The sequence below is a fragment of the Phodopus roborovskii genome, unplaced genomic scaffold, assembly GCF_943737965.1.
Source record: "Phodopus roborovskii unplaced genomic scaffold, PHOROB, whole genome shotgun sequence".
Classification (NCBI taxonomy): domain Eukaryota; kingdom Metazoa; phylum Chordata; class Mammalia; order Rodentia; family Cricetidae; genus Phodopus; species Phodopus roborovskii.
Window position 1 is genome coordinate 12,019,331 of NW_026126578.1, and position 18,366 is coordinate 12,037,696.

At 35.2% G+C, this 18,366-nt stretch overlaps 1 protein-coding gene across 21 annotated transcripts in view; it reads right to left on the minus strand.

The window, feature by feature from the left end:
* Wnk1 (WNK lysine deficient protein kinase 1) overlaps positions 1-18,366 on the minus strand; it is a 124,688-nt gene that overhangs the window by 32,099 nt on the left and 74,223 nt on the right. For 15 of the 21 annotated variants that reach the window (XM_051203848.1, XM_051203846.1, XM_051203844.1 and 12 more), the window contains exons 6-11: positions 17,110-17,329; positions 15,501-15,831; positions 14,560-14,747; positions 8,364-9,602; positions 6,514-6,594; positions 394-525 (exon numbers count right to left, since the gene is read on the minus strand). In XM_051203848.1, coding sequence (XP_051059805.1) covers positions 394-525; positions 6,514-6,594; positions 8,364-9,602; positions 14,560-14,747; positions 15,501-15,831; positions 17,110-17,329 — 2,191 coding nt within the window. The remainder of the gene's footprint in view (positions 1-393; positions 526-6,513; positions 6,595-8,363; positions 9,603-14,559; positions 14,748-15,500; positions 15,832-17,109; positions 17,330-18,366) is intronic. The other 6 variants (XM_051203858.1, XM_051203857.1, XM_051203859.1 and 3 more) reach the window with 1 other exon arrangement.

The following is an 18,366-nucleotide window of genomic DNA, read 5'->3' on the forward strand; positions in this document are numbered from 1 at the left end:
CAATGCTTTCCTTAGGCATTTGCCAGCGATGAAAAGCTAATTAATTAACACAGTGAGGGAGAAAACACTGAAGAACTTTACACGAAAGTAAAACACAGCTGCAGACCTAGAACATCAGATTTAGCTGACACAAATCTAGAGAATGACACAGGTCCAGTTATCAAAACATTTCCATTTAACCCATTAGTTTCAATACTTGAAACTACTTTACTCCTACAAACCTAAAGTTTCAATATATGTATCAATTCACAATAAAAATTAATGTGTATGATGGGATTAAGTTTTACTTCACTTTAAGATATTCTTGACTACTACAACACAAAGCAGAAATCTGTGAAGGGATAAAGTGCAAGGATATCATCTATGGTCATCTTTTCTGGAATTAGAGTTTACCTGTGTTCCAGCTGACACTTGAGGCAAAACTTGTGGAGCTTGAGGCTGTGCAGTAGTGCCTTCACTGGAAGATGCTGCCTGTGGAAGTGAATACTGTACTGCCTGTGGAGGAGGAGCAGATGGCTGTATTCCCTGTTGGGGGAAAAAAAAAAAAAAAAAAAAGATTGGAATTTTTTAAAGACAGCTGTTGCCTGAGCTGGCCTTTTTTTTTTCCCCCTCTCTTTTAGACAGTGTATCACTATTGAACACATGCATCACCACACCTAGCATTAATCCTGATTTTCAAAAAAACTCATTATTAATGAACTAAGAGACAAGCAGATCTCTGAGTTTGAGGACAGCCTAGTCTACAGAATGAATTCCAGGTCAGATAGGGCTACACATTTCAACCCTGTCTTGAAAACTCACACACAAACAAAAAAGTAATTTGCCAGTGGTGGTGATATATGCCTTTAATCCCAGCACCTGGGAGGCAGAGACATGCAGAGCTCTGACTTAAAGGCCAGCTTGGTATACAGGGCAAGTTCCAAGATAGCCAGGACTATACAGAGAAAACATTCTTAAAAAAAAAAAAAAAATTAACTAGTGCTTGAAAACTTGAAACCCATTAATTTTCTTAGCTCTCATCCCAACAACATTTACACCTCTTTCCAGTTGGTATCAGTTTGTATTCTGGCTTCTATACTAATCAAGGCTCTTCTTTCACGTTCTTTTCTTTACCAACTATACAATTAGTCTGAATTCAAAGCGGTGAGAAAACCATAAGGGTTGACTCAGGAAACACTTTTTAAATTAACTTTGCCATTTATAGCCTGTAATTATTTAGGTTGCTTTTTCCCCCCTCCCCTCTTTTCTTTGAAAATAAGAACATTAACATTAAAACTCACAATGGGAGAGAGGACATCTGGGAACTAACCATATGGTAGATACTAAAATGTGACTGCATCTGAATACTATACATTTTAAAATGTATTATAAAAGTTACAAATTTTAAAAATCACTATAAAAGTTATCTAGTCCCAAAGACTATTTGACTCAATAAACTTGCACTCCTGGGATTCTAGTAATTTGGAGATTGTTAAAAAGAGTAATATTTGAACTTTATGACTCAGTTTTAAAGACTTTAATGGGATAGAGACAACGTACCTCTATTGGTAATGTGTTTACTTCAAAAACATGAGGACTTGAATTAACACTGCCTGCCCCCCAACCAATCTGGGTATACTGGTGTGCCCACCAACTTCTATATTTGTAATTTTAGTTCTAGGCCTTGAGACTGTTATGTGAGTCTAGTCTAATTGGTGAGTTTCAAGCTAATTAGAGACTCTGTCTCAAAGGAAGTGGTTGGCACTCCTGAAAGTGACAGTTTAGGTTGGCCTCTGGCCTCAATGTGCACTCATGTATAACATACAAGAGTCCACAAACACACACCAACTAATTTAGTATTTAGTTTTGCAAGACAGCGTTTCTCTGTGTAGTCCTGGTTGTCCTAGGAAAACTACAAAACAAGTAATGTGTATTTTACCTTCTCAAATAGAAAACAGAAAATTGTCTTTGGTTAATTCGTGTACAACAGTCAGTCTATACTTGTATTATTGAACAACTGTATATTGCCTTTAAAAATTTATGTATTTTCAGAGCAAGAGAATAGACATTAATTAAAAACAGATGGTCCAGGTTATTGTTCCGGCATCTCAAAATGCCTCTGTTAAGTTTCTTCAGAGTTCTGCATCCCTTTAATGGTGTTGACTGGTACGGTATAGCCTCACAAAGTAATCCAGACAAGACTGAACCATTATCCTGAATTTTTTCAACACCCCCAAACAGAAAGGAAGCAGTTTAGAGAATGATGCCCAAATTTCTAAAATATGGGTTAAGTAGGTCTGGTTACAAACTGTTACTGGTCTCAGTCAAAACAAAACAAAACAAAACAAAAAATAAGCTAAACATAGGAGTTAAATTCAAAGATCTCTTTCTAAAGGAAAAGAGGGGGATATTGTATACGAATGGTAAGAAAAAAGGGTAGATTATTGGATCAACTTTAATTTAAAAAATCATTTTACACTGGTACAGAATTTGGTTTATTAATACAAATTAAGTTATTTTTGTTATATTATGTTTATGTTTCTACTGTTATCTGGGATACTGTGCTTATGCAATTCATTTAAAAATGTAATTTGTAATTAAAAGATACAGATATATTTAGACAGATAGTTTTCAAATAGTTCAAAGACCTACAGAATATGGCATTTAATTTGTTCAAAATAACCTAATGCTTTTCATGACAGTGGACATGTGCTCCTGGCAGCACCAATCTACTTCAGATGAGATAATAGGTATCAAAGAACCTCCACATGGAATTTGCTGTCTTTGTGGCAAAGTTAGTCACTGGGCAAGAAACTGTCCTTGTCTTGACTACCAACAGGATGCCATCTAAGCTGGACCAGAAGGATGCAAAAGAGTGACTGCCAAGCTTGGTCAAGAAAAGTTAGGATAGTCTTTGAGATTCTCTGCTTCTTAAAAGTGGATTCCTTGCTTCTCAAAAATATCTGTCAGTTATACTAGGCCTTTAGGCCAAAACTGGATGCCTCAAAGTTACAGAAGGACTTTGGGCAACTATCCAGGCAGCCCGATGTCCCTGTTATTTAGGTAACATTACATCATTTTGGGTCTTTGATGGAGTTAAAGACTAATTAGATTTGAAGTTTTACTTACTTATGGAAAAAAAAAAAGTAAAGTAGGTATAAAACTTTAATTCACAAAGATGATATAAATAATATTCCAAATTTGCCAAATATGAATGGACTGGATATTGTATCTGTAATTCTTGATAACTGCAACTGTTTTTGTTGTATATAATTTTAGTATGTTACAGTTAAAACTTTTTTTTTTTTTACTTAGACAAAAAGGGAGAAATGCTGTGGAATAATCATTCTGTACATTGTAGCTCTCATTGTTAATAATAATAATAATAATAATAATAATAATAATAAAGTTCACTGACTGATAGCTAGGCAAGATTTTCGGGGCAGAGAGAAAGCTGGGAAGAAGGGTGGAGTCTGAGGAAGTCTTAAGCCAGACTCAACATGGAAGTTCATGGATAAGGTAAATGAGCATCAGGGAAGCATGTAGATTAGTAGAAATTGGTTAATTTAAGTTGTAAGAACTGGCTAGAGAGAAGCCTAAGTTATTGGCTGAGCATTTATTTACTTTTTTGTTTCTTTGCTTGCTTTTCAAGACGGGGTTTCTCTGTCTAACAGTTCTGGCTGTCCTGGCCTTACTCTGTAGACTAAGCTGGCCTTGAACTTACAGAGATCTGCCTGTCTCTGCCTCCCAAGTGCTGGTGTTAAAGGCATGTGCCACCACCCAGATATCAGCCAAGCATTTATAATTAGTAAGTCTCTGTGGTTATTTGGGAACTGCCTGGTGGGAAAGAAAAGTCCAACTACAAAGTGTGAGAACATGTCCATATGTGCAGGTGTATGTACGTATGTGAACACATATATGGAAGCCAGAAGTCAGTTCTTAGGTATCATTTCTTAGAAGTTGTCTACTGTTCTGCAAACAGGTTCTCTCACTGGGACTTGGGGTTTGCTAATTAGGCTAGGTGGGTTGACGGAAAAGTCCCAGAGACCTGACAGTCTCCCTAGTTTGAATATTTCAAAATAAAAAATTACCTTTTTTCATAGGCACTGGGGCTTAAAAAAAAAAAAAAAAAAAAAAAAAAAAATCAAGCCCTCATGTTTGCATATCAAATACTTTTACCAGATATCTTCCACCCCCCTTTTTATTCAGATGAGGTCTCACTATGTCACCTAAGGTGGCCTTCAACTTAGTATGTACCCCTACCATGACTCACCCTGCTTCATCCTTCTGAGAAATCAGGATATACAATGTACCCAGCTCGCTCAAACTTTAAGAACTAGCATGAATAAATGACTATTCGTAATCTAAAAAGATTTCTAAGACGTTAGTGTGGGTGGGTATGTCTCCAATTCTATGGGATCTCTGCAACAATAGATAAATTCCTCAATTCTTTAAAGTAAAATTCCAAAACCCATTATGCATCTATGTATACTTTTATGAAAATGAAAAAATTCTCCATAATTACCCAACTCATTGATTCATAGTTAAATAAGATGGCAGCCATGTAAAAATATTAATTTGGAAACCACAGCATTATACTTTTCAAATGTAAAACACATCAGCATCTTTATTTTTATTGGAGTCCTATTAGAGTTTTTTGGTACAATACAGTAAATCCTCTTCTACAACAGAGAGAGAGAGAGAGAGAGAGAGAGAGAGAGAGAGAGATTGGGTATCATGCTATTGTGCACTTGTGGTCGGAAAACAATTTATGGGTGTCCTTGCCTTTTTTACTTAGTTTGAGTCAGGCTGGCTTCTGAAAGACTCATCTCAGAATCTCATTTTCCTATTGGCATACTAGGACTACTTTTGCTACCGTGTTCAGCTTTTATGTGGGTTACAGAGAGCTTAACTCAGGCAGTCAGTTGTGTGTGGCAAGCACTTTTACTCAAGGAAGTCACCCCCAGCCCACATTTTCTTGAATTTTGAGTTAGAATTTGAATATGTGCTTGTTAGAATATTAGTTTAGTAGATTTTGTGTGTGTGTGTGTGTGTGTGTGTGTGTGTGTGTGTGTGTGTGTTTTGGGGGGGCATTTAAAAGAATAACCTTACATTTGTGTAACCTTGGTATTAACTCCTAAAGTAATCTTTAAAGGAATAATGACAATAATGATCTAGAATACTTGAAAAAGTATCAAATAGGACCAAACTTGGGTCATCAGGCTTGGTGGCAAGGATCTTTTATCCAATGAGGCACTTTGGCCACTAATTTGATTTCATTTTTTTGTTTATTTCATTGATGGTTTTCAGTTGTTTGGTTGTTCAAAATAGAGGTGAAAGCTCCATAATAGAGAATTGGGGAAAGTTTGCATGAGGTAATTTTTTTTTTTTTTTTTTTTTTTTTTTTTTTAAGATAGGGTTATCACTAGGTAGAGATCTAGGCTATCTTCAACTACTTTTATAACTCAGGTTGGATAAATTTATAATTTTCCTGTCTGGAGGGTTCAGATTACAAGTATATACAATCACACCTAGCAATTCTCTACCAATAAATACAAGGAAAAACCTTTATCACTGGGCATATGATATTGCCTGTAGTTTATCATATTACATAGATGGATATAAATCGTGCTTGAAACAACTAATAAATTGTTCAAAAAAATTACTTCCTTGCAAATAAAAGTCTGCTAAATAGAAGCATTGATGGGCTATTTAAAACTTAACTTTAGTCATTTTATTAACATCTGGTTCTTTTTAAACTCATGTCCTGAATTCCTTGGATGTTCCGGGACAAAACCTCCTGGGTGAAAATTTTAATTAAAAAAAAAAAAAAAAATTTTTTTTTTTTTTTTTTTTTTTTTTTAAAGATGGGCATGGAGGCACACATCTTTGATCCTATCATTTGGAATGGAGAGGCTGGCCTGATCTACAGAGCAAGTTCCAGGATAGCCGGGCTACATAGAGAAACCATGTCTTGAAAAAAGCAAAACAAAATTAAAAAACTTCCCCCAGCATTTGCTCTTTATATTTTCTTTTACGTGTTTAACATGCATACTTAATGCCTGAGGTGGCCAGAAGAGGGCTCAGGATCTCCTGGAACTGGAGATGGATTAGAGATGGGAACTGAACCTGGGTCCTTTGAAAGAATAATATATGCTCTTAACTAGTGAGCCACCACTCCACTTCCTTTAAAAAAAAAAAAAAAAAAAAAAAAAATGCTGATACATGGACAAGCCATAAAATATAAATAGAAACAATTTTCTTTTTGTGCTTTACCTTATAAATAAAATCATTTAAGAGGGCAGATATATTACATAACAATTTTTCTAAATGTCAAATATATACCTAGTAAATTGTTCATAAATACATTAACCAAAACGAAAGATTTCCTAAAATACCTGAAATGTTATGCAACTTAATTATCTCCCAAAACTCAGCAAGCCATCTGTATCAGCAGTCTAGCTCATGAAGGATGTAAACAGTACTTCTGGCCACTGCTAAAACATAATGTAGCAATGTAATATTCTTACTTACCTGCTGAGGATGTTGGACAGGTTGTGAAGGTAGAAGCCCTGCTAAGTTACTTGATGGCTGGCCCTGGCTTTGCCCCTGTGCCTGAAGAAATAAAGCAAATACAAATTAGAGAAGATTTGTGCATATGAAGGTTAGACTTCTGTATATATACTTCAGATCCTGAGAAGACTGCTTGATTGAAATGAAACATCAGTTTGGTAGTGTAGTTCAAGACAGACCTTTGGGGTTTTTTGGTAAGTTTAGAAAAAAGATTATAGAACATTTCTAATCACATCTCAGGTTTAAAAAAAAAAAAAAAAAAAAAAAAAAAAACAAACAAGTAAAACCGCAAACACAACTGATGTTAAAAACCTACCATTAATGCTGGCTAAAGTTTTAGATTCAATAGTTATATTGAATAGTTAGATTCAATAATAAAATTGTCAGAGGAAAAATGTGGTAAGATATCAACATGAAAAAGTTTAATCTGGATAATTAAAGAAAAACCATATTCAAAAATGCTAATTTGGTAATTGTTTGCTATTTCTTGTAGTCATAGAAACTCTGATTTAAAAAAAATGTAAAGGGTCTGATAAAAATCAACTCCTAAATAGGTATGTAATGGTTGTCCTAGGTAACAGATGGAAATAATCTGAAGTCATTCTAATTGTCAAAACTAGGGGAAATTGCTGCTACTTCTAGGAATGCTGCTAAAAGTTCTATAATGACCATTCATGTCCCATTCAGAACAAAGGATTAACCAACCAAGAGAATGTCAACCATGTTGGGTCTGAGAAACTGAGCAGCTTATTACAATGAACAAGAAGTCTAAATTAACTTTGAATAGAGTGTAAGAATATATGTTAAGGAAATGAATGCATATATACATATGTTAAGGAAATGCAAAGGTTTTATTGTTTCCCTTAAAATTTTGAAGAGGTTCTTTAAAGTTTACATGGATGTATCACACTCCACTAAAATTTATTTTCTTAAAAGAATGTTTTTCTTTGCAATGCTTGGAGGATAATATTAGCATATAGCTCATCCATGATATTTAAGTTTCTGAGTCCTTCTACTTCTTAAAACTACTCCAAGCAACTGATATACCTAAAGAGTGTATGAGATAGTCATTACGGACTTAATTCTGTGTGTCTCTGCTGATATTTGTGTTTGTATCACTCATGTGTGTGACTACATTTTTAATGTATTGAAAGAACAAGGCCTGAGATACTACTGTTTCTGGCCTTTGCAACCCATTATTATAAATTCATACAAAACCCAAAATCATTACACAATAGACTCTTAACAGTCAATAAAGTTTGACACAGTCCTTAATTTAACTGATTAATGCCCTATTTGGATCTTTAATACAGTGGTTTGACTGATATCATTTCAAAGAGGCACTTTCTTCACTTGTTAAGCTAAACTCCTAAGATGTGTTTTCTTCAGTCCTACTTATAATAAAGGTTCTTTATTTTTTAATATGAAACCAAAGTTTTCACTACTTCCCATTTTTGCTTTATGGTTTTACTTTTTTTAGTTTTTAAAAACTTATTTAGAGGAAGGAATTATGCTAAACATTTTACTGTATCTAAATAATCAAAATAGACAATTGCATTTTCATTACTATGGTAAATTTCAACATAGAGATTAGTCATTAATTCTGACAACTAAGATCACAGGCAAACCATGTAGTTTCTACTTTACAGTTCACTCTTTAGTACAAGTATTGATAATCACAAAAGAAATTCTATTAAGGAAATAAACAACATTCTTCATAAATCCTTGATTCAGGGAAATGAGATAGAAAACTTAAATGCACCAATGCAAAATAGGGTAGTTTAAAAGAATTGTGAAAGTTTTCCTATAACCTGTGGATGGAGTGTAGATCCTCCTGAAGAATATGAGGCAGATAAGACCTGCTGAGTAGTGGTTCCTTGGGGGAAACAGAAGATAAGTGGGGATTCTTGTAATACTGTCTGAGGCAGGCGAATAAAGGGCAATGAGACATCAGAGCCAAAAGATGCAGCTGTGCCACCTGTAGGGGGAGGTGACTGAAAATCACTGAGATCTGAAGAAGTTATTAGAGAGGAATCACTGGAATATTCTGGGCTTCCTATTGGCCAGTTCTGTCCCATAGGCTCTACCACAGAAATGGTCAATTCTGGGGCCTGGTTATTACGCTGTTCTTCAGTAACAGGCTGCAGATGGCAATGTAATCCAACTGACTGAGGAGGCAGTTCTTCCTGACTTGAGTCCACTGCAACCTGTCGATTTCGGTAAACACGTTGAGGTAAAATCCCACCTCCTTCTCCTGAAGAGGAACTTGGAGTTTGAACATGAAATTCAAATACACAGTTGCTTCTGTTCTCACTGTTATGAGTTAACACAGCTGGTGCAGAATGAGGAACAAAGACAGGGTGAAATTTCAAATGTGTAGCATCTGTACTGCTAGGCGCAGAAATACTAGAGAGGGATGATGCTGAACTCGGTCCAGAATCTAATCTTAAATTTTGAAGGTGGCCTACCAGGAAAGCCTGTCCAGATGGAAATTCAAAGACAGAAGTTGAGGCAGGGCCTTCAGGCACTGGCTTTTGTTCAGGTATCTGTTTCATAGGACTTGATAGTATTGGTGAGTTGTATGAAATACCCTCATACTGTCCTGCCACCTGGGCCTGGTAATGCACCCCAGCTAGATATACTGTTTCCTGAGGAATAAAATAGTGAGCTTCTTCTGCCAGCACTAGTCCGGGTCTATAGTCACTGTAAATCTGGGTTGGCTCAAACACAGGTTGTACCTGCATCTCACATAGCTCTCTATTTACTCTACCAGCCGTAGTACCCAACATAACTATAGCCTCTGGTGTCCAGTTAGTTGGGCTGCCACCAGGTGGAAGAAGATTTTGGCCAACAGTCCTCAGCAGGGGTTGGAAGTGGCGAGTTTGGGCTTCCAGGAAGGAGGTGCTCTTACGTCGTTGGGAAATGGCTACTTTCGGTGGACAGGTGGGAGGTGGTGAAAAAGAAACTGGACGTTCATGAATAGTTGGGAAAAATATCTGTGATTCTGAGTATGTTGGGGTCCCCCCACACGGATGCGCCATGGACTGAGGCTGTATCAACATGAATAAGACAAGTAATTCATACATTCAATAAGTGAAATTACATTAGACATGCATAGCTGGGTAGTTCTGTGTAACCCCATGAAGTGGTCACACCAAAATTTTAATAATTAACAATGCTTCTGGAAATTACGTGTATAGCGAAAATCCATTAAATACATCCAGGGCTAATGAAGTCAATCTTTGGCATGTCTTTAATGAAAAAACAGCTGCTTTCCCACAAATCTGCTCTCTGAAAACAAAGGCATGAATTAAACTTCCTAAGTGATTATTTTATTTATTTATAAATGTGTTCATTCTTTAAAAGTTTATCTTAAAAGTTTTATCAATGGAAAGAGCTAAAGTCATAATGTAAAGGACAGCAAAGAAGCCTACTAATTTCAATTTAAGCTACTGTTCCATACTGGTGCTACATTAGTCTATTAGAGGCTTTAGGGTTATTTTCATCAACTAATAGATGATTGGAAGAAATTTACAATACTATAAATCAGAAGATACTTTTGGTAGCTGGTATAAGACTAGTCAAGTTTAATGGTACATACTTATAAAATTTTAGTACTCAAGAAGCTCAGGCAGGGGGACTTTTGAGTACAAGGCTAAACTGAGCAATTACACAGTGAGATACTGTCTTTAAAAACAGACAACAAAAGGATAAATGACTAGTTTTTTCCCTTCTGTATCCAAAACTATAAACAATTAATAGTTTTATTTAAAAACATGTTACAGATGCCATATCATTTTCCTGATCATTGGTAAATGTTGAACACAATAGGTTTTTAATTGTGACAAATTAGATGAAATGGAAGTAATATAAGATAATAGCAAACCCCATTTAATAGCAAGTTTTGTTTCCAGAATTTAAGACTTGAGCTTAGCTTGCCAAATGCAATGCACATAATTTTCTACCATGGACTGAACTCCTTTTAAAAAATATATTGGTTTTAGGGTAAGGGTGTAGCTCAATAGAGTGCTTGCTTAGCATATGCAAGGGCCCAGGTTCAATTCTTAACAACACAAAAAAATGGGTGTGGGGGAATCTAGAGGACAACTCAAGTGTTTGTTGGCCCTCACTATTCAACTTGTTTGAGACAAGTCTCTGTTGTTTGATGGTGTGTACAATAGGCTGACAGGGCCATGAGATTCTGGAGAGTCTGTTAACATATCCCATCTCACCACAGTAACACTGAGATTATGAATGTGAACTACTGTTCCAGGCTTTTCATGGGTTCTGGGGATCTGCACTCAGTTCTCCAGGCTGGTGCAGCAAACACTTTAGTCACTGAGCCATTTCTTCAACCTGCTATGACTATGCTGTATCAAATGCTCACATTTTATTGATTATTCAAAATGTAACCTAAAGTCATAAACACTGTACACTTAATCTTTCCTAAGTAAAAATCTTAAGATTCTGGTGTCACTAGTTCAGAATATTAACTACATTCTCTGTTTGGAAAAGCAGCAAGCAAGGTCTTCCAGCAACTAAAGTAATTTGAGAGACTGTATATTTCATAGACATTAATGGAGACAGGGAAAGTTATATGTGTTATATTTGCATCTAATGTATTCATTAGTCTATACACCATATTACATAATCTTGGGGGGAGGGGAGTACTTCCCAAAGAGGGAACAGCCTTTTTAGTTTCCTGACATCATTTTAAATAAATGGCTGAATTAAAATCAACTTTTACTCCTCAATTGACTGGTTTAAAAAAATAAAGGACTCAACTAGTTGTATCCCATAAGAATAAACTGAGGAGAGACACATTTGGTTAATGTTCAGTAGAATCTACTTTTGATAAGGCTAAGTAATAACAAGTTATATGAGTAATGGACATACTTTTTACTAAGATATGAAAATGGAAACCCTTTTATCAATGGGAGATAGGAAAGTATAATAAAAGATATATAGCATTCTCTTTCCATTGCCTCCTTGCTTTTTATTCCCATTTAAAGTCTTATTACAAAAAATGTTTTCTATAGGAATAGTTGTTATCCTTAAAGTATAACATATAACCAAGCTAATAGTTTAGTTTTGCTCTTTAACCAATTTTTCCATGCCTGGATGTATTCATTGGTAATAGTTTTTCACTTGTCAGGAAGTTTACAGTTACATACAGTAGTGACAAAGAGGGAAGGCAGGCTGGAGCGTCGATGCTTGCGCTGAGAGGCAGAGTGCATAGGCAGGACACTCTCCAATGCTTTAGAGAGTTTTTCGGCAAAAGTTTCCTCAGGGGCAGTCCAAAGGACGGAAGGACAAAGTGGTGCGGACAGCACTGGTGGTGGGGTGGAAGGACCACTGGGAGAGATGCGGGATAGAGAGGGAACGGCAGAAAGATGGGGAACACAAACCGACATGCTACGGCCACGACGAGGCTAAACAGAAAACAAACACATGAAAAACACAGTAATCTGAAAACAAAATAACCAAATGTACAGAGATAATAGGGCATAGTTAACATAAAGAAATGTTCTACCCTCCCCAATTCTGCAAAGTTTAAAAAAAAAAAAAAAAAAAAAAAAAAGAGTTTACGCTACAAAGCACAGCTAGTATATCCTAACTATTCTCCCTGTTCTGGTGATTTTGTGCAGGCTTTCTTATATGAGTAAAAGATCAATTATGATCTTAATATTATGAAGTAACTATTAAGTGCATGAATTATAAAAACTGACTAATGGTACCATACATGTAAACAATGAACTATAGTTAGATTAAATAAGAGTAAGTTCCATTAAAGTATAAAATTTGGAAGATTTTAAGAGTAGATTATTTGCAAGAGCTCTAGAAACTTAACCAAAAAATTTCTCTATTTTAGAAGGAATTCTAAAAAGTTGTTATACTTGCCACTTTCTGTATAAAAGTTAAAAAGTATCGAATAGAAAAAGAATAGCTTTCTGAAGTTCACAAATAGGCAACAGAAATACTGTGTACTTTTATAAAGGAGTCAGTGGGGGAAGTGCCTTCACTTGGAATGTTTAAAGAATCAACCCCCTATGAGAAATTTAGTCTAAACCTACAAAGTTTGAGGTACCTTAAGAGAAAGGATTCAACATAGCTATAGAGCAAGTCTTACACTGCGAGGGTGTCTGGATCAAGTTTATGATCTTATTCTTTCTCAAAACTGGATGCAAAGAAAGCCTTCAGCCTAACTTGGAATCCATCAGTATGTATCATTATGGTTCCAATTTTTTACCTTTGTCTCTCATTTTTAAATATTTTCTCACAACACACATTATTATTATTGTAAGGCATAGCAGGTTCTTGAAATGAGAAGAGAGTAGAATTATAAAATGTTTTATTATTCTAAATACTTATAATTCTTTATAATTATCCTAGAATACTATCATCAAAAGGCTAGAAATAGTCTGATTTTAGAGCATCAAATAAAACACAGCTATGTTAATGGCTGGAGCATTTAATATCTGTAAAAATGATCAACCTTAACTATCTTTTAAAAAACAGACATAATCCCCATTGATGAGGGAAGCCAAGAGGCTGAAAATAACTGTTACACAGGGAGAAATTAAGAAATACTGACAATTATTTGTCAGGATACAGAAATAAATCACCCAAGGCCATTTACCCTACTTAGTTAGGTTAAAGAACAGATTGTTAAAAGGTTAGTATATATTAGTTGGACTTCGTTGTGTTAATGTGGTCATTCATCTGGGACCTAAGTCCAAAGTAGGACTGATCCATCAATGGACTCCAAAAGAAACATCTCTCATGAGTGAACATATTTTCCTGGAAAAAAATTCATTTAATGAAGGTAAGAATTCTACAAATTTTGGATTAAAAGCCTTCTGTGAAGGAGGGAGGAAAATCAGTTGCTTAAAGATTATACTAAACAAGTGATATAAAATGAACAGTTATCATCTAATTCCTTTCTGAAGTATATGGTCTTTTTTCCTCTGAAGACCTCACAGAGAATCAACCAAAGAAATGGGGATATTTTATTATTCATCTACTTTAACATTCGCTACTGCAAATGGACAATGTGCATATACATCATATATACGCAAGCATAAACTATTCCAATAAATTACTTCTATAAGTGACTCTGAAAATAAACTGGTAATAAAATAAATACCAAATAAAGGAAAAAGCAAATGAACATATACGGGGAAAGGAACACGCATAGCAACTGATGATCAACTAAATACGAGCAATAAATTAGTCAAGTCATACAATAAAGGACTCCTTTACTCCATAATACTCACATGCAACATTCTATAATAGTTTAAAGGTCTTACCTGGTTTTTATACAAAAAAAAAAGAAAAATCTTATAGAAACACTTATTACTTTAGTGAATAAGCTTTAAAAGTTTTAAAAAAGCCTTGCTCCGCCCACAAATCATGTTATCTAGTTCATGTTACTTTGAACAGTTTTAATTCCTAGGTGCTGAAGAGAGTGCAGTTTAGTCTTAAAGTTCACAAAGTTGCTTTGTGTACCAAGTTCAGCTAATTCTCACTTTTTAATGTGTATATTACCCAGCCTGAACTATTCTGGTTATTACTCTTATAAACTGATTTCCTTTAGAAATAACATCAACCTTCATTCTCTACACTGAGTTGGTTCCAAGCCACCCCAACAGATACAAAAATCTGCAGCTGTCTAAATCCTTTACATAGATTATCACAGTATTTGTATATAATCTCTATATTACTTATAATACCTAATTCAATTCAAACGCCATTTAGATATTGTTATATTGCTAGGGAAAATAACAAGAAAAGTCTGTACATGTTCAGTACAGATAAAAATTTTAAGCATTTTACAATTTAAATCCAAGCATGTGGAAACCACAACAAGGAAGACTGACTAGACCATTTATATTCTCTACCTCAAACTGACACTGCTACTTACATGACCTCAAGAAATAATTTGAATTTGATAGATTACCTGTTGGCTATCAATTTAGTATTACATTTTCTTATACATTTACTCACCATACTTGAAGGTGGATACACCCCAGGAGGCTGAGATTGTGCTTGGACACTAGAAGCTGTATGCCCTGGTGCTGTGCCAGTAGAATGTGCCTGTTCATGTTGGGAGCCATAGGAAACTGTCTGTTGGCTGCTCACTCGAGATTCTGTGAAGACGGATGATCCTTGACCACTGTCAACTGTTCCATCAGCTGAAGGATAAACGAAATCATTAGAGGAGGGAGATGAAAGAGGGAAAACTTGTTCACATTTTAGAGTCATTACATAAAAGTTATTGGTTATTTCTTTGTTCAAATCTGAAGTAAACAAAACAAAAAACAAACAAACAAACAAAAACCAGAATAGCAGTCTCATTAAATAAATTTCTACATTTAAATGAGGGGTGTGTGCCAAAAAGTAGCAATCTTAAAGAAAACAAATTTTCTCATCAGACACAGTGGTGCGCAGCTTTAATCCCAGCATGTGGAAGGCAGAGAGGAAGGTGGATCTCTGAGTTTTAGGCCATCCTGGTCAACAGAGGTAGTAATTCCAGGGCAGCTAGGACTATACAGAGAAACCCTGTCTCCAAAAATGAAAAACAAAGCAACAACAACAAAACAAACAAAAAAAGTCTCTGATTATCACTGAATGATATCATCATCTTAAATTGAATCCAATCTCCAGGTCTTACTCTGTGCACTTAATTCAATTACTGAGCACTGGTCACATCAGGCTTTGGTTTGCTATGATGCTAAAAGAGCTGAACCAGATTAACAGCTTCAATTATAAATAGCAAATTTATTCACTTTTTATTACATGCATATTTAATTCGAAGAAACTAAATAAATAGATAACTCAAAATGTCAAGACCCCAGAAGTTTTCAAATATCCTTTATCATAAGTACATTTTCTCAGTTTCAGCAAGAGCATCACTAGCACATTAGCTTACTTCCCCTAATACTTACATAACACAGATATACTAGGCTGCTGATACTGTAGCTGCTGATGTTGATCTGCCTCGGGTTCTTCAGGTTCTACTTGTGTAGAAACTGAAGCAGAAGTGGTGGGAGCAGTAGGTATGCTGGTGCTAGCAGAAAGCTGCTGAATTCCTGCCTGGGAAACACTTGGTTGTTGTTCAGTTTGCTGCCTGAGACTGCTCTCTTCCTGTTTTCTTTTTTCTTGCTCCTCTCGAACCAGCTGGCGCTGCTCTCGTTTTCTCTTAATTAATGACACCCTGTCTTTGATAGCTTTAGCCATGGTCTTATGATCACCTTCACAGACATACCCAGACTCAACCTATAAAATAAAAGGGCATATTAGTTAAATAGGTTATCTAAAGAAAATTACTTCAGAACAAAACAAATAAACAAACTGCACTGTAGAAAAGTAAGCTAGTCTTTTTTGGAGGGGTATATGTGTATATATTTTTTTTTTTTAGGTCTTACAATGTAGTACAGTTGGCCTCAAACTTGGGATCCTCTTGCCTCAAGCTTCCAAGTCCTGGAATTACAGATGTATGCCACTATTAAGAGACCTTAGGAGTCTTCTTAACCAAACAGTAAAATTACTAGTCTCCATTAAATGTTTCCCCACAATTGTGGTAAACAGAGTGGATCCCACCATTTCTATAGAACATTACATAAAATTAACAATAAAAATAAGTACCATCTCTCATATCTGACCCTTTCTCTACTATTGAATAGTTTTTAAATAAATCCTAGTAGTTATTCTAAGACTACCTTGTCTAATAATTGGTTATTTTAGGCATTGTGACATACCTAGACTTGGTTAAGGGTTTCCTTTTATGCATATTTAAGGATACAAAGTGTCTAGTAACTTTTGAACTTGAAAACACTTTTACAAAGTAAAAAATATTTTAAATTTTATTTTTGTTATTTAAATCATATATATGCGCATATATATGCATGCCTGTGTGAGTGCAGATGTCTGCACTCCAACCCCTGGTGCTGGGGTTACAGGCAGTTATGAGCTGCTTGATTTTGGTAACTGCTAAGCAACCTCTCCAGCCAAAGCAAAAATACCTTATAATTCTGAATCTCTCTATACTGTTTGTAATGATGGATCAAAAGCTAACCAATGTTTGAAAACAATTCCAAACTTGGTCTGATTGGATATGCCTATAATCTCAGCACTCAGGGGAAAGAATGACCATGAGCTCAATGTTCCCAAAGCAAAACAGTGTAACTGTCACATTTTTTAGAGTCAGCTGCAAAGGAGAAGTTATTCACCTTTATAGACTTTCAGAAAGACTCCAGAATGCATTCCAGTCTTCTATTTCATCTACCCATTTATACCTATGTGTTATTTTTCTCAAATAAAAGTTATAAGTACTAAAATCCAACTCCATTATCAAAACAATAACAAAAAGTACAAAGAAAGGACTTAAAGAAAACACAGGAAAACTCCCTTATCCAAAGACAAAAATATGGGATCAACACAACAACCTTATGTTAATAAGACATGCAGCATACATCAATCATCAATTTTTTGTTTTCCTTTGGGTCTACCAGTTATCAGCATAAATAAATCTACAACATTTAAGGGTCAATTTACCATTTCTTGAGCAACATCTTCTGGTACATCTCTCTCCAAGTCAAAGGAAAACTCAATAGCTTCATTATCTTTGTATTTTCCCTTTAATTTCTTAATATCTTCAATACGCAGCCATAATTTAATAGCTATCTTTTCTCCATCATCTTCTTCTGCTAATTCTACCCGTACCCCTGTTTCCTCCTGGAAAAAGGCATGGTTCAAAAGGTCTTTGATGGAATATCTTTCAAAGAAAAAGAAAATTAGAAAAAAAAAGTCATTAGTTTGAAAGGGTATTTTTCTTTCTCTTTCTAAGACAATATCTCACTATGTTGCTCATGTTAGCCTCCTACAGAGTACTTACAGGCATGAGAATGACTTTCAAATTATGTGCTCACTGTTATTTAATTAAGGAGGAAAAAAAAATCTATGATGGAAAAACAAAGGAAAATTTGTGAATTATTTCAACATTAGTCCATTGAAGTGGTAATGTTACAGAGCTCTTTCTCTCTCTCTCTCTTTGTGTGTGTGTGTGTGTGTGTGTGTGTGTGAGCAATGGGTTCCAGGACCTTGCACATGCTAGAAAAGAACTTCTACATTCTCAGCCTACCTCCATATGCCAATTTGTTTTATTAATAACAGCTGACACAGATAATTTTTAAACCAAATGATCTAATCTTATTAGTTAGTAGGATATGAATATGGACATAATGCATAGAATATCAAAGCTTCAAAATAACACAAAAACTTAGCAGAACAAACTGTGTATGACCTTGTCTGGCCCTTGAACACTATCATAAAATGAAGGCAGAGGAAAGTTAAGATTCTTTCTCAAAGTTCTACAGTTGTAAATGATATAATCATAACTAAAACCTAAATTCATTTATTTCTAATTTGGTACTTTTCTACAACAGCAACCTTTACTTACTATAATAAATTCCTTCAATTCCTTATCAACAACTTATAGATTAGGTAAGTCAAAATCTTTAAAAAATAACATTTTATTTGTTTCATGGTGTAAGGGTGTCGGATCCCCTGAAGCTGGAGTTACAGACAGTTATGAGCTGAAGCTGGAGTTACAGACAGATATGAGCTGCTATGTGGGTGTGGGAATTGAACACAGGTTCTCCGGAAGAGCAGCCAATGTTCCCAACCACTGAGCCATCTCTCAAGCCCCACAATTAATCTTCTTTATACAAAATACCAGTAATCAAAGAAAGTGTTCCATCCAGAAAAGAAACCAAATAATGTTAAGATTCAAAACAAATATCCCTTTGTTTA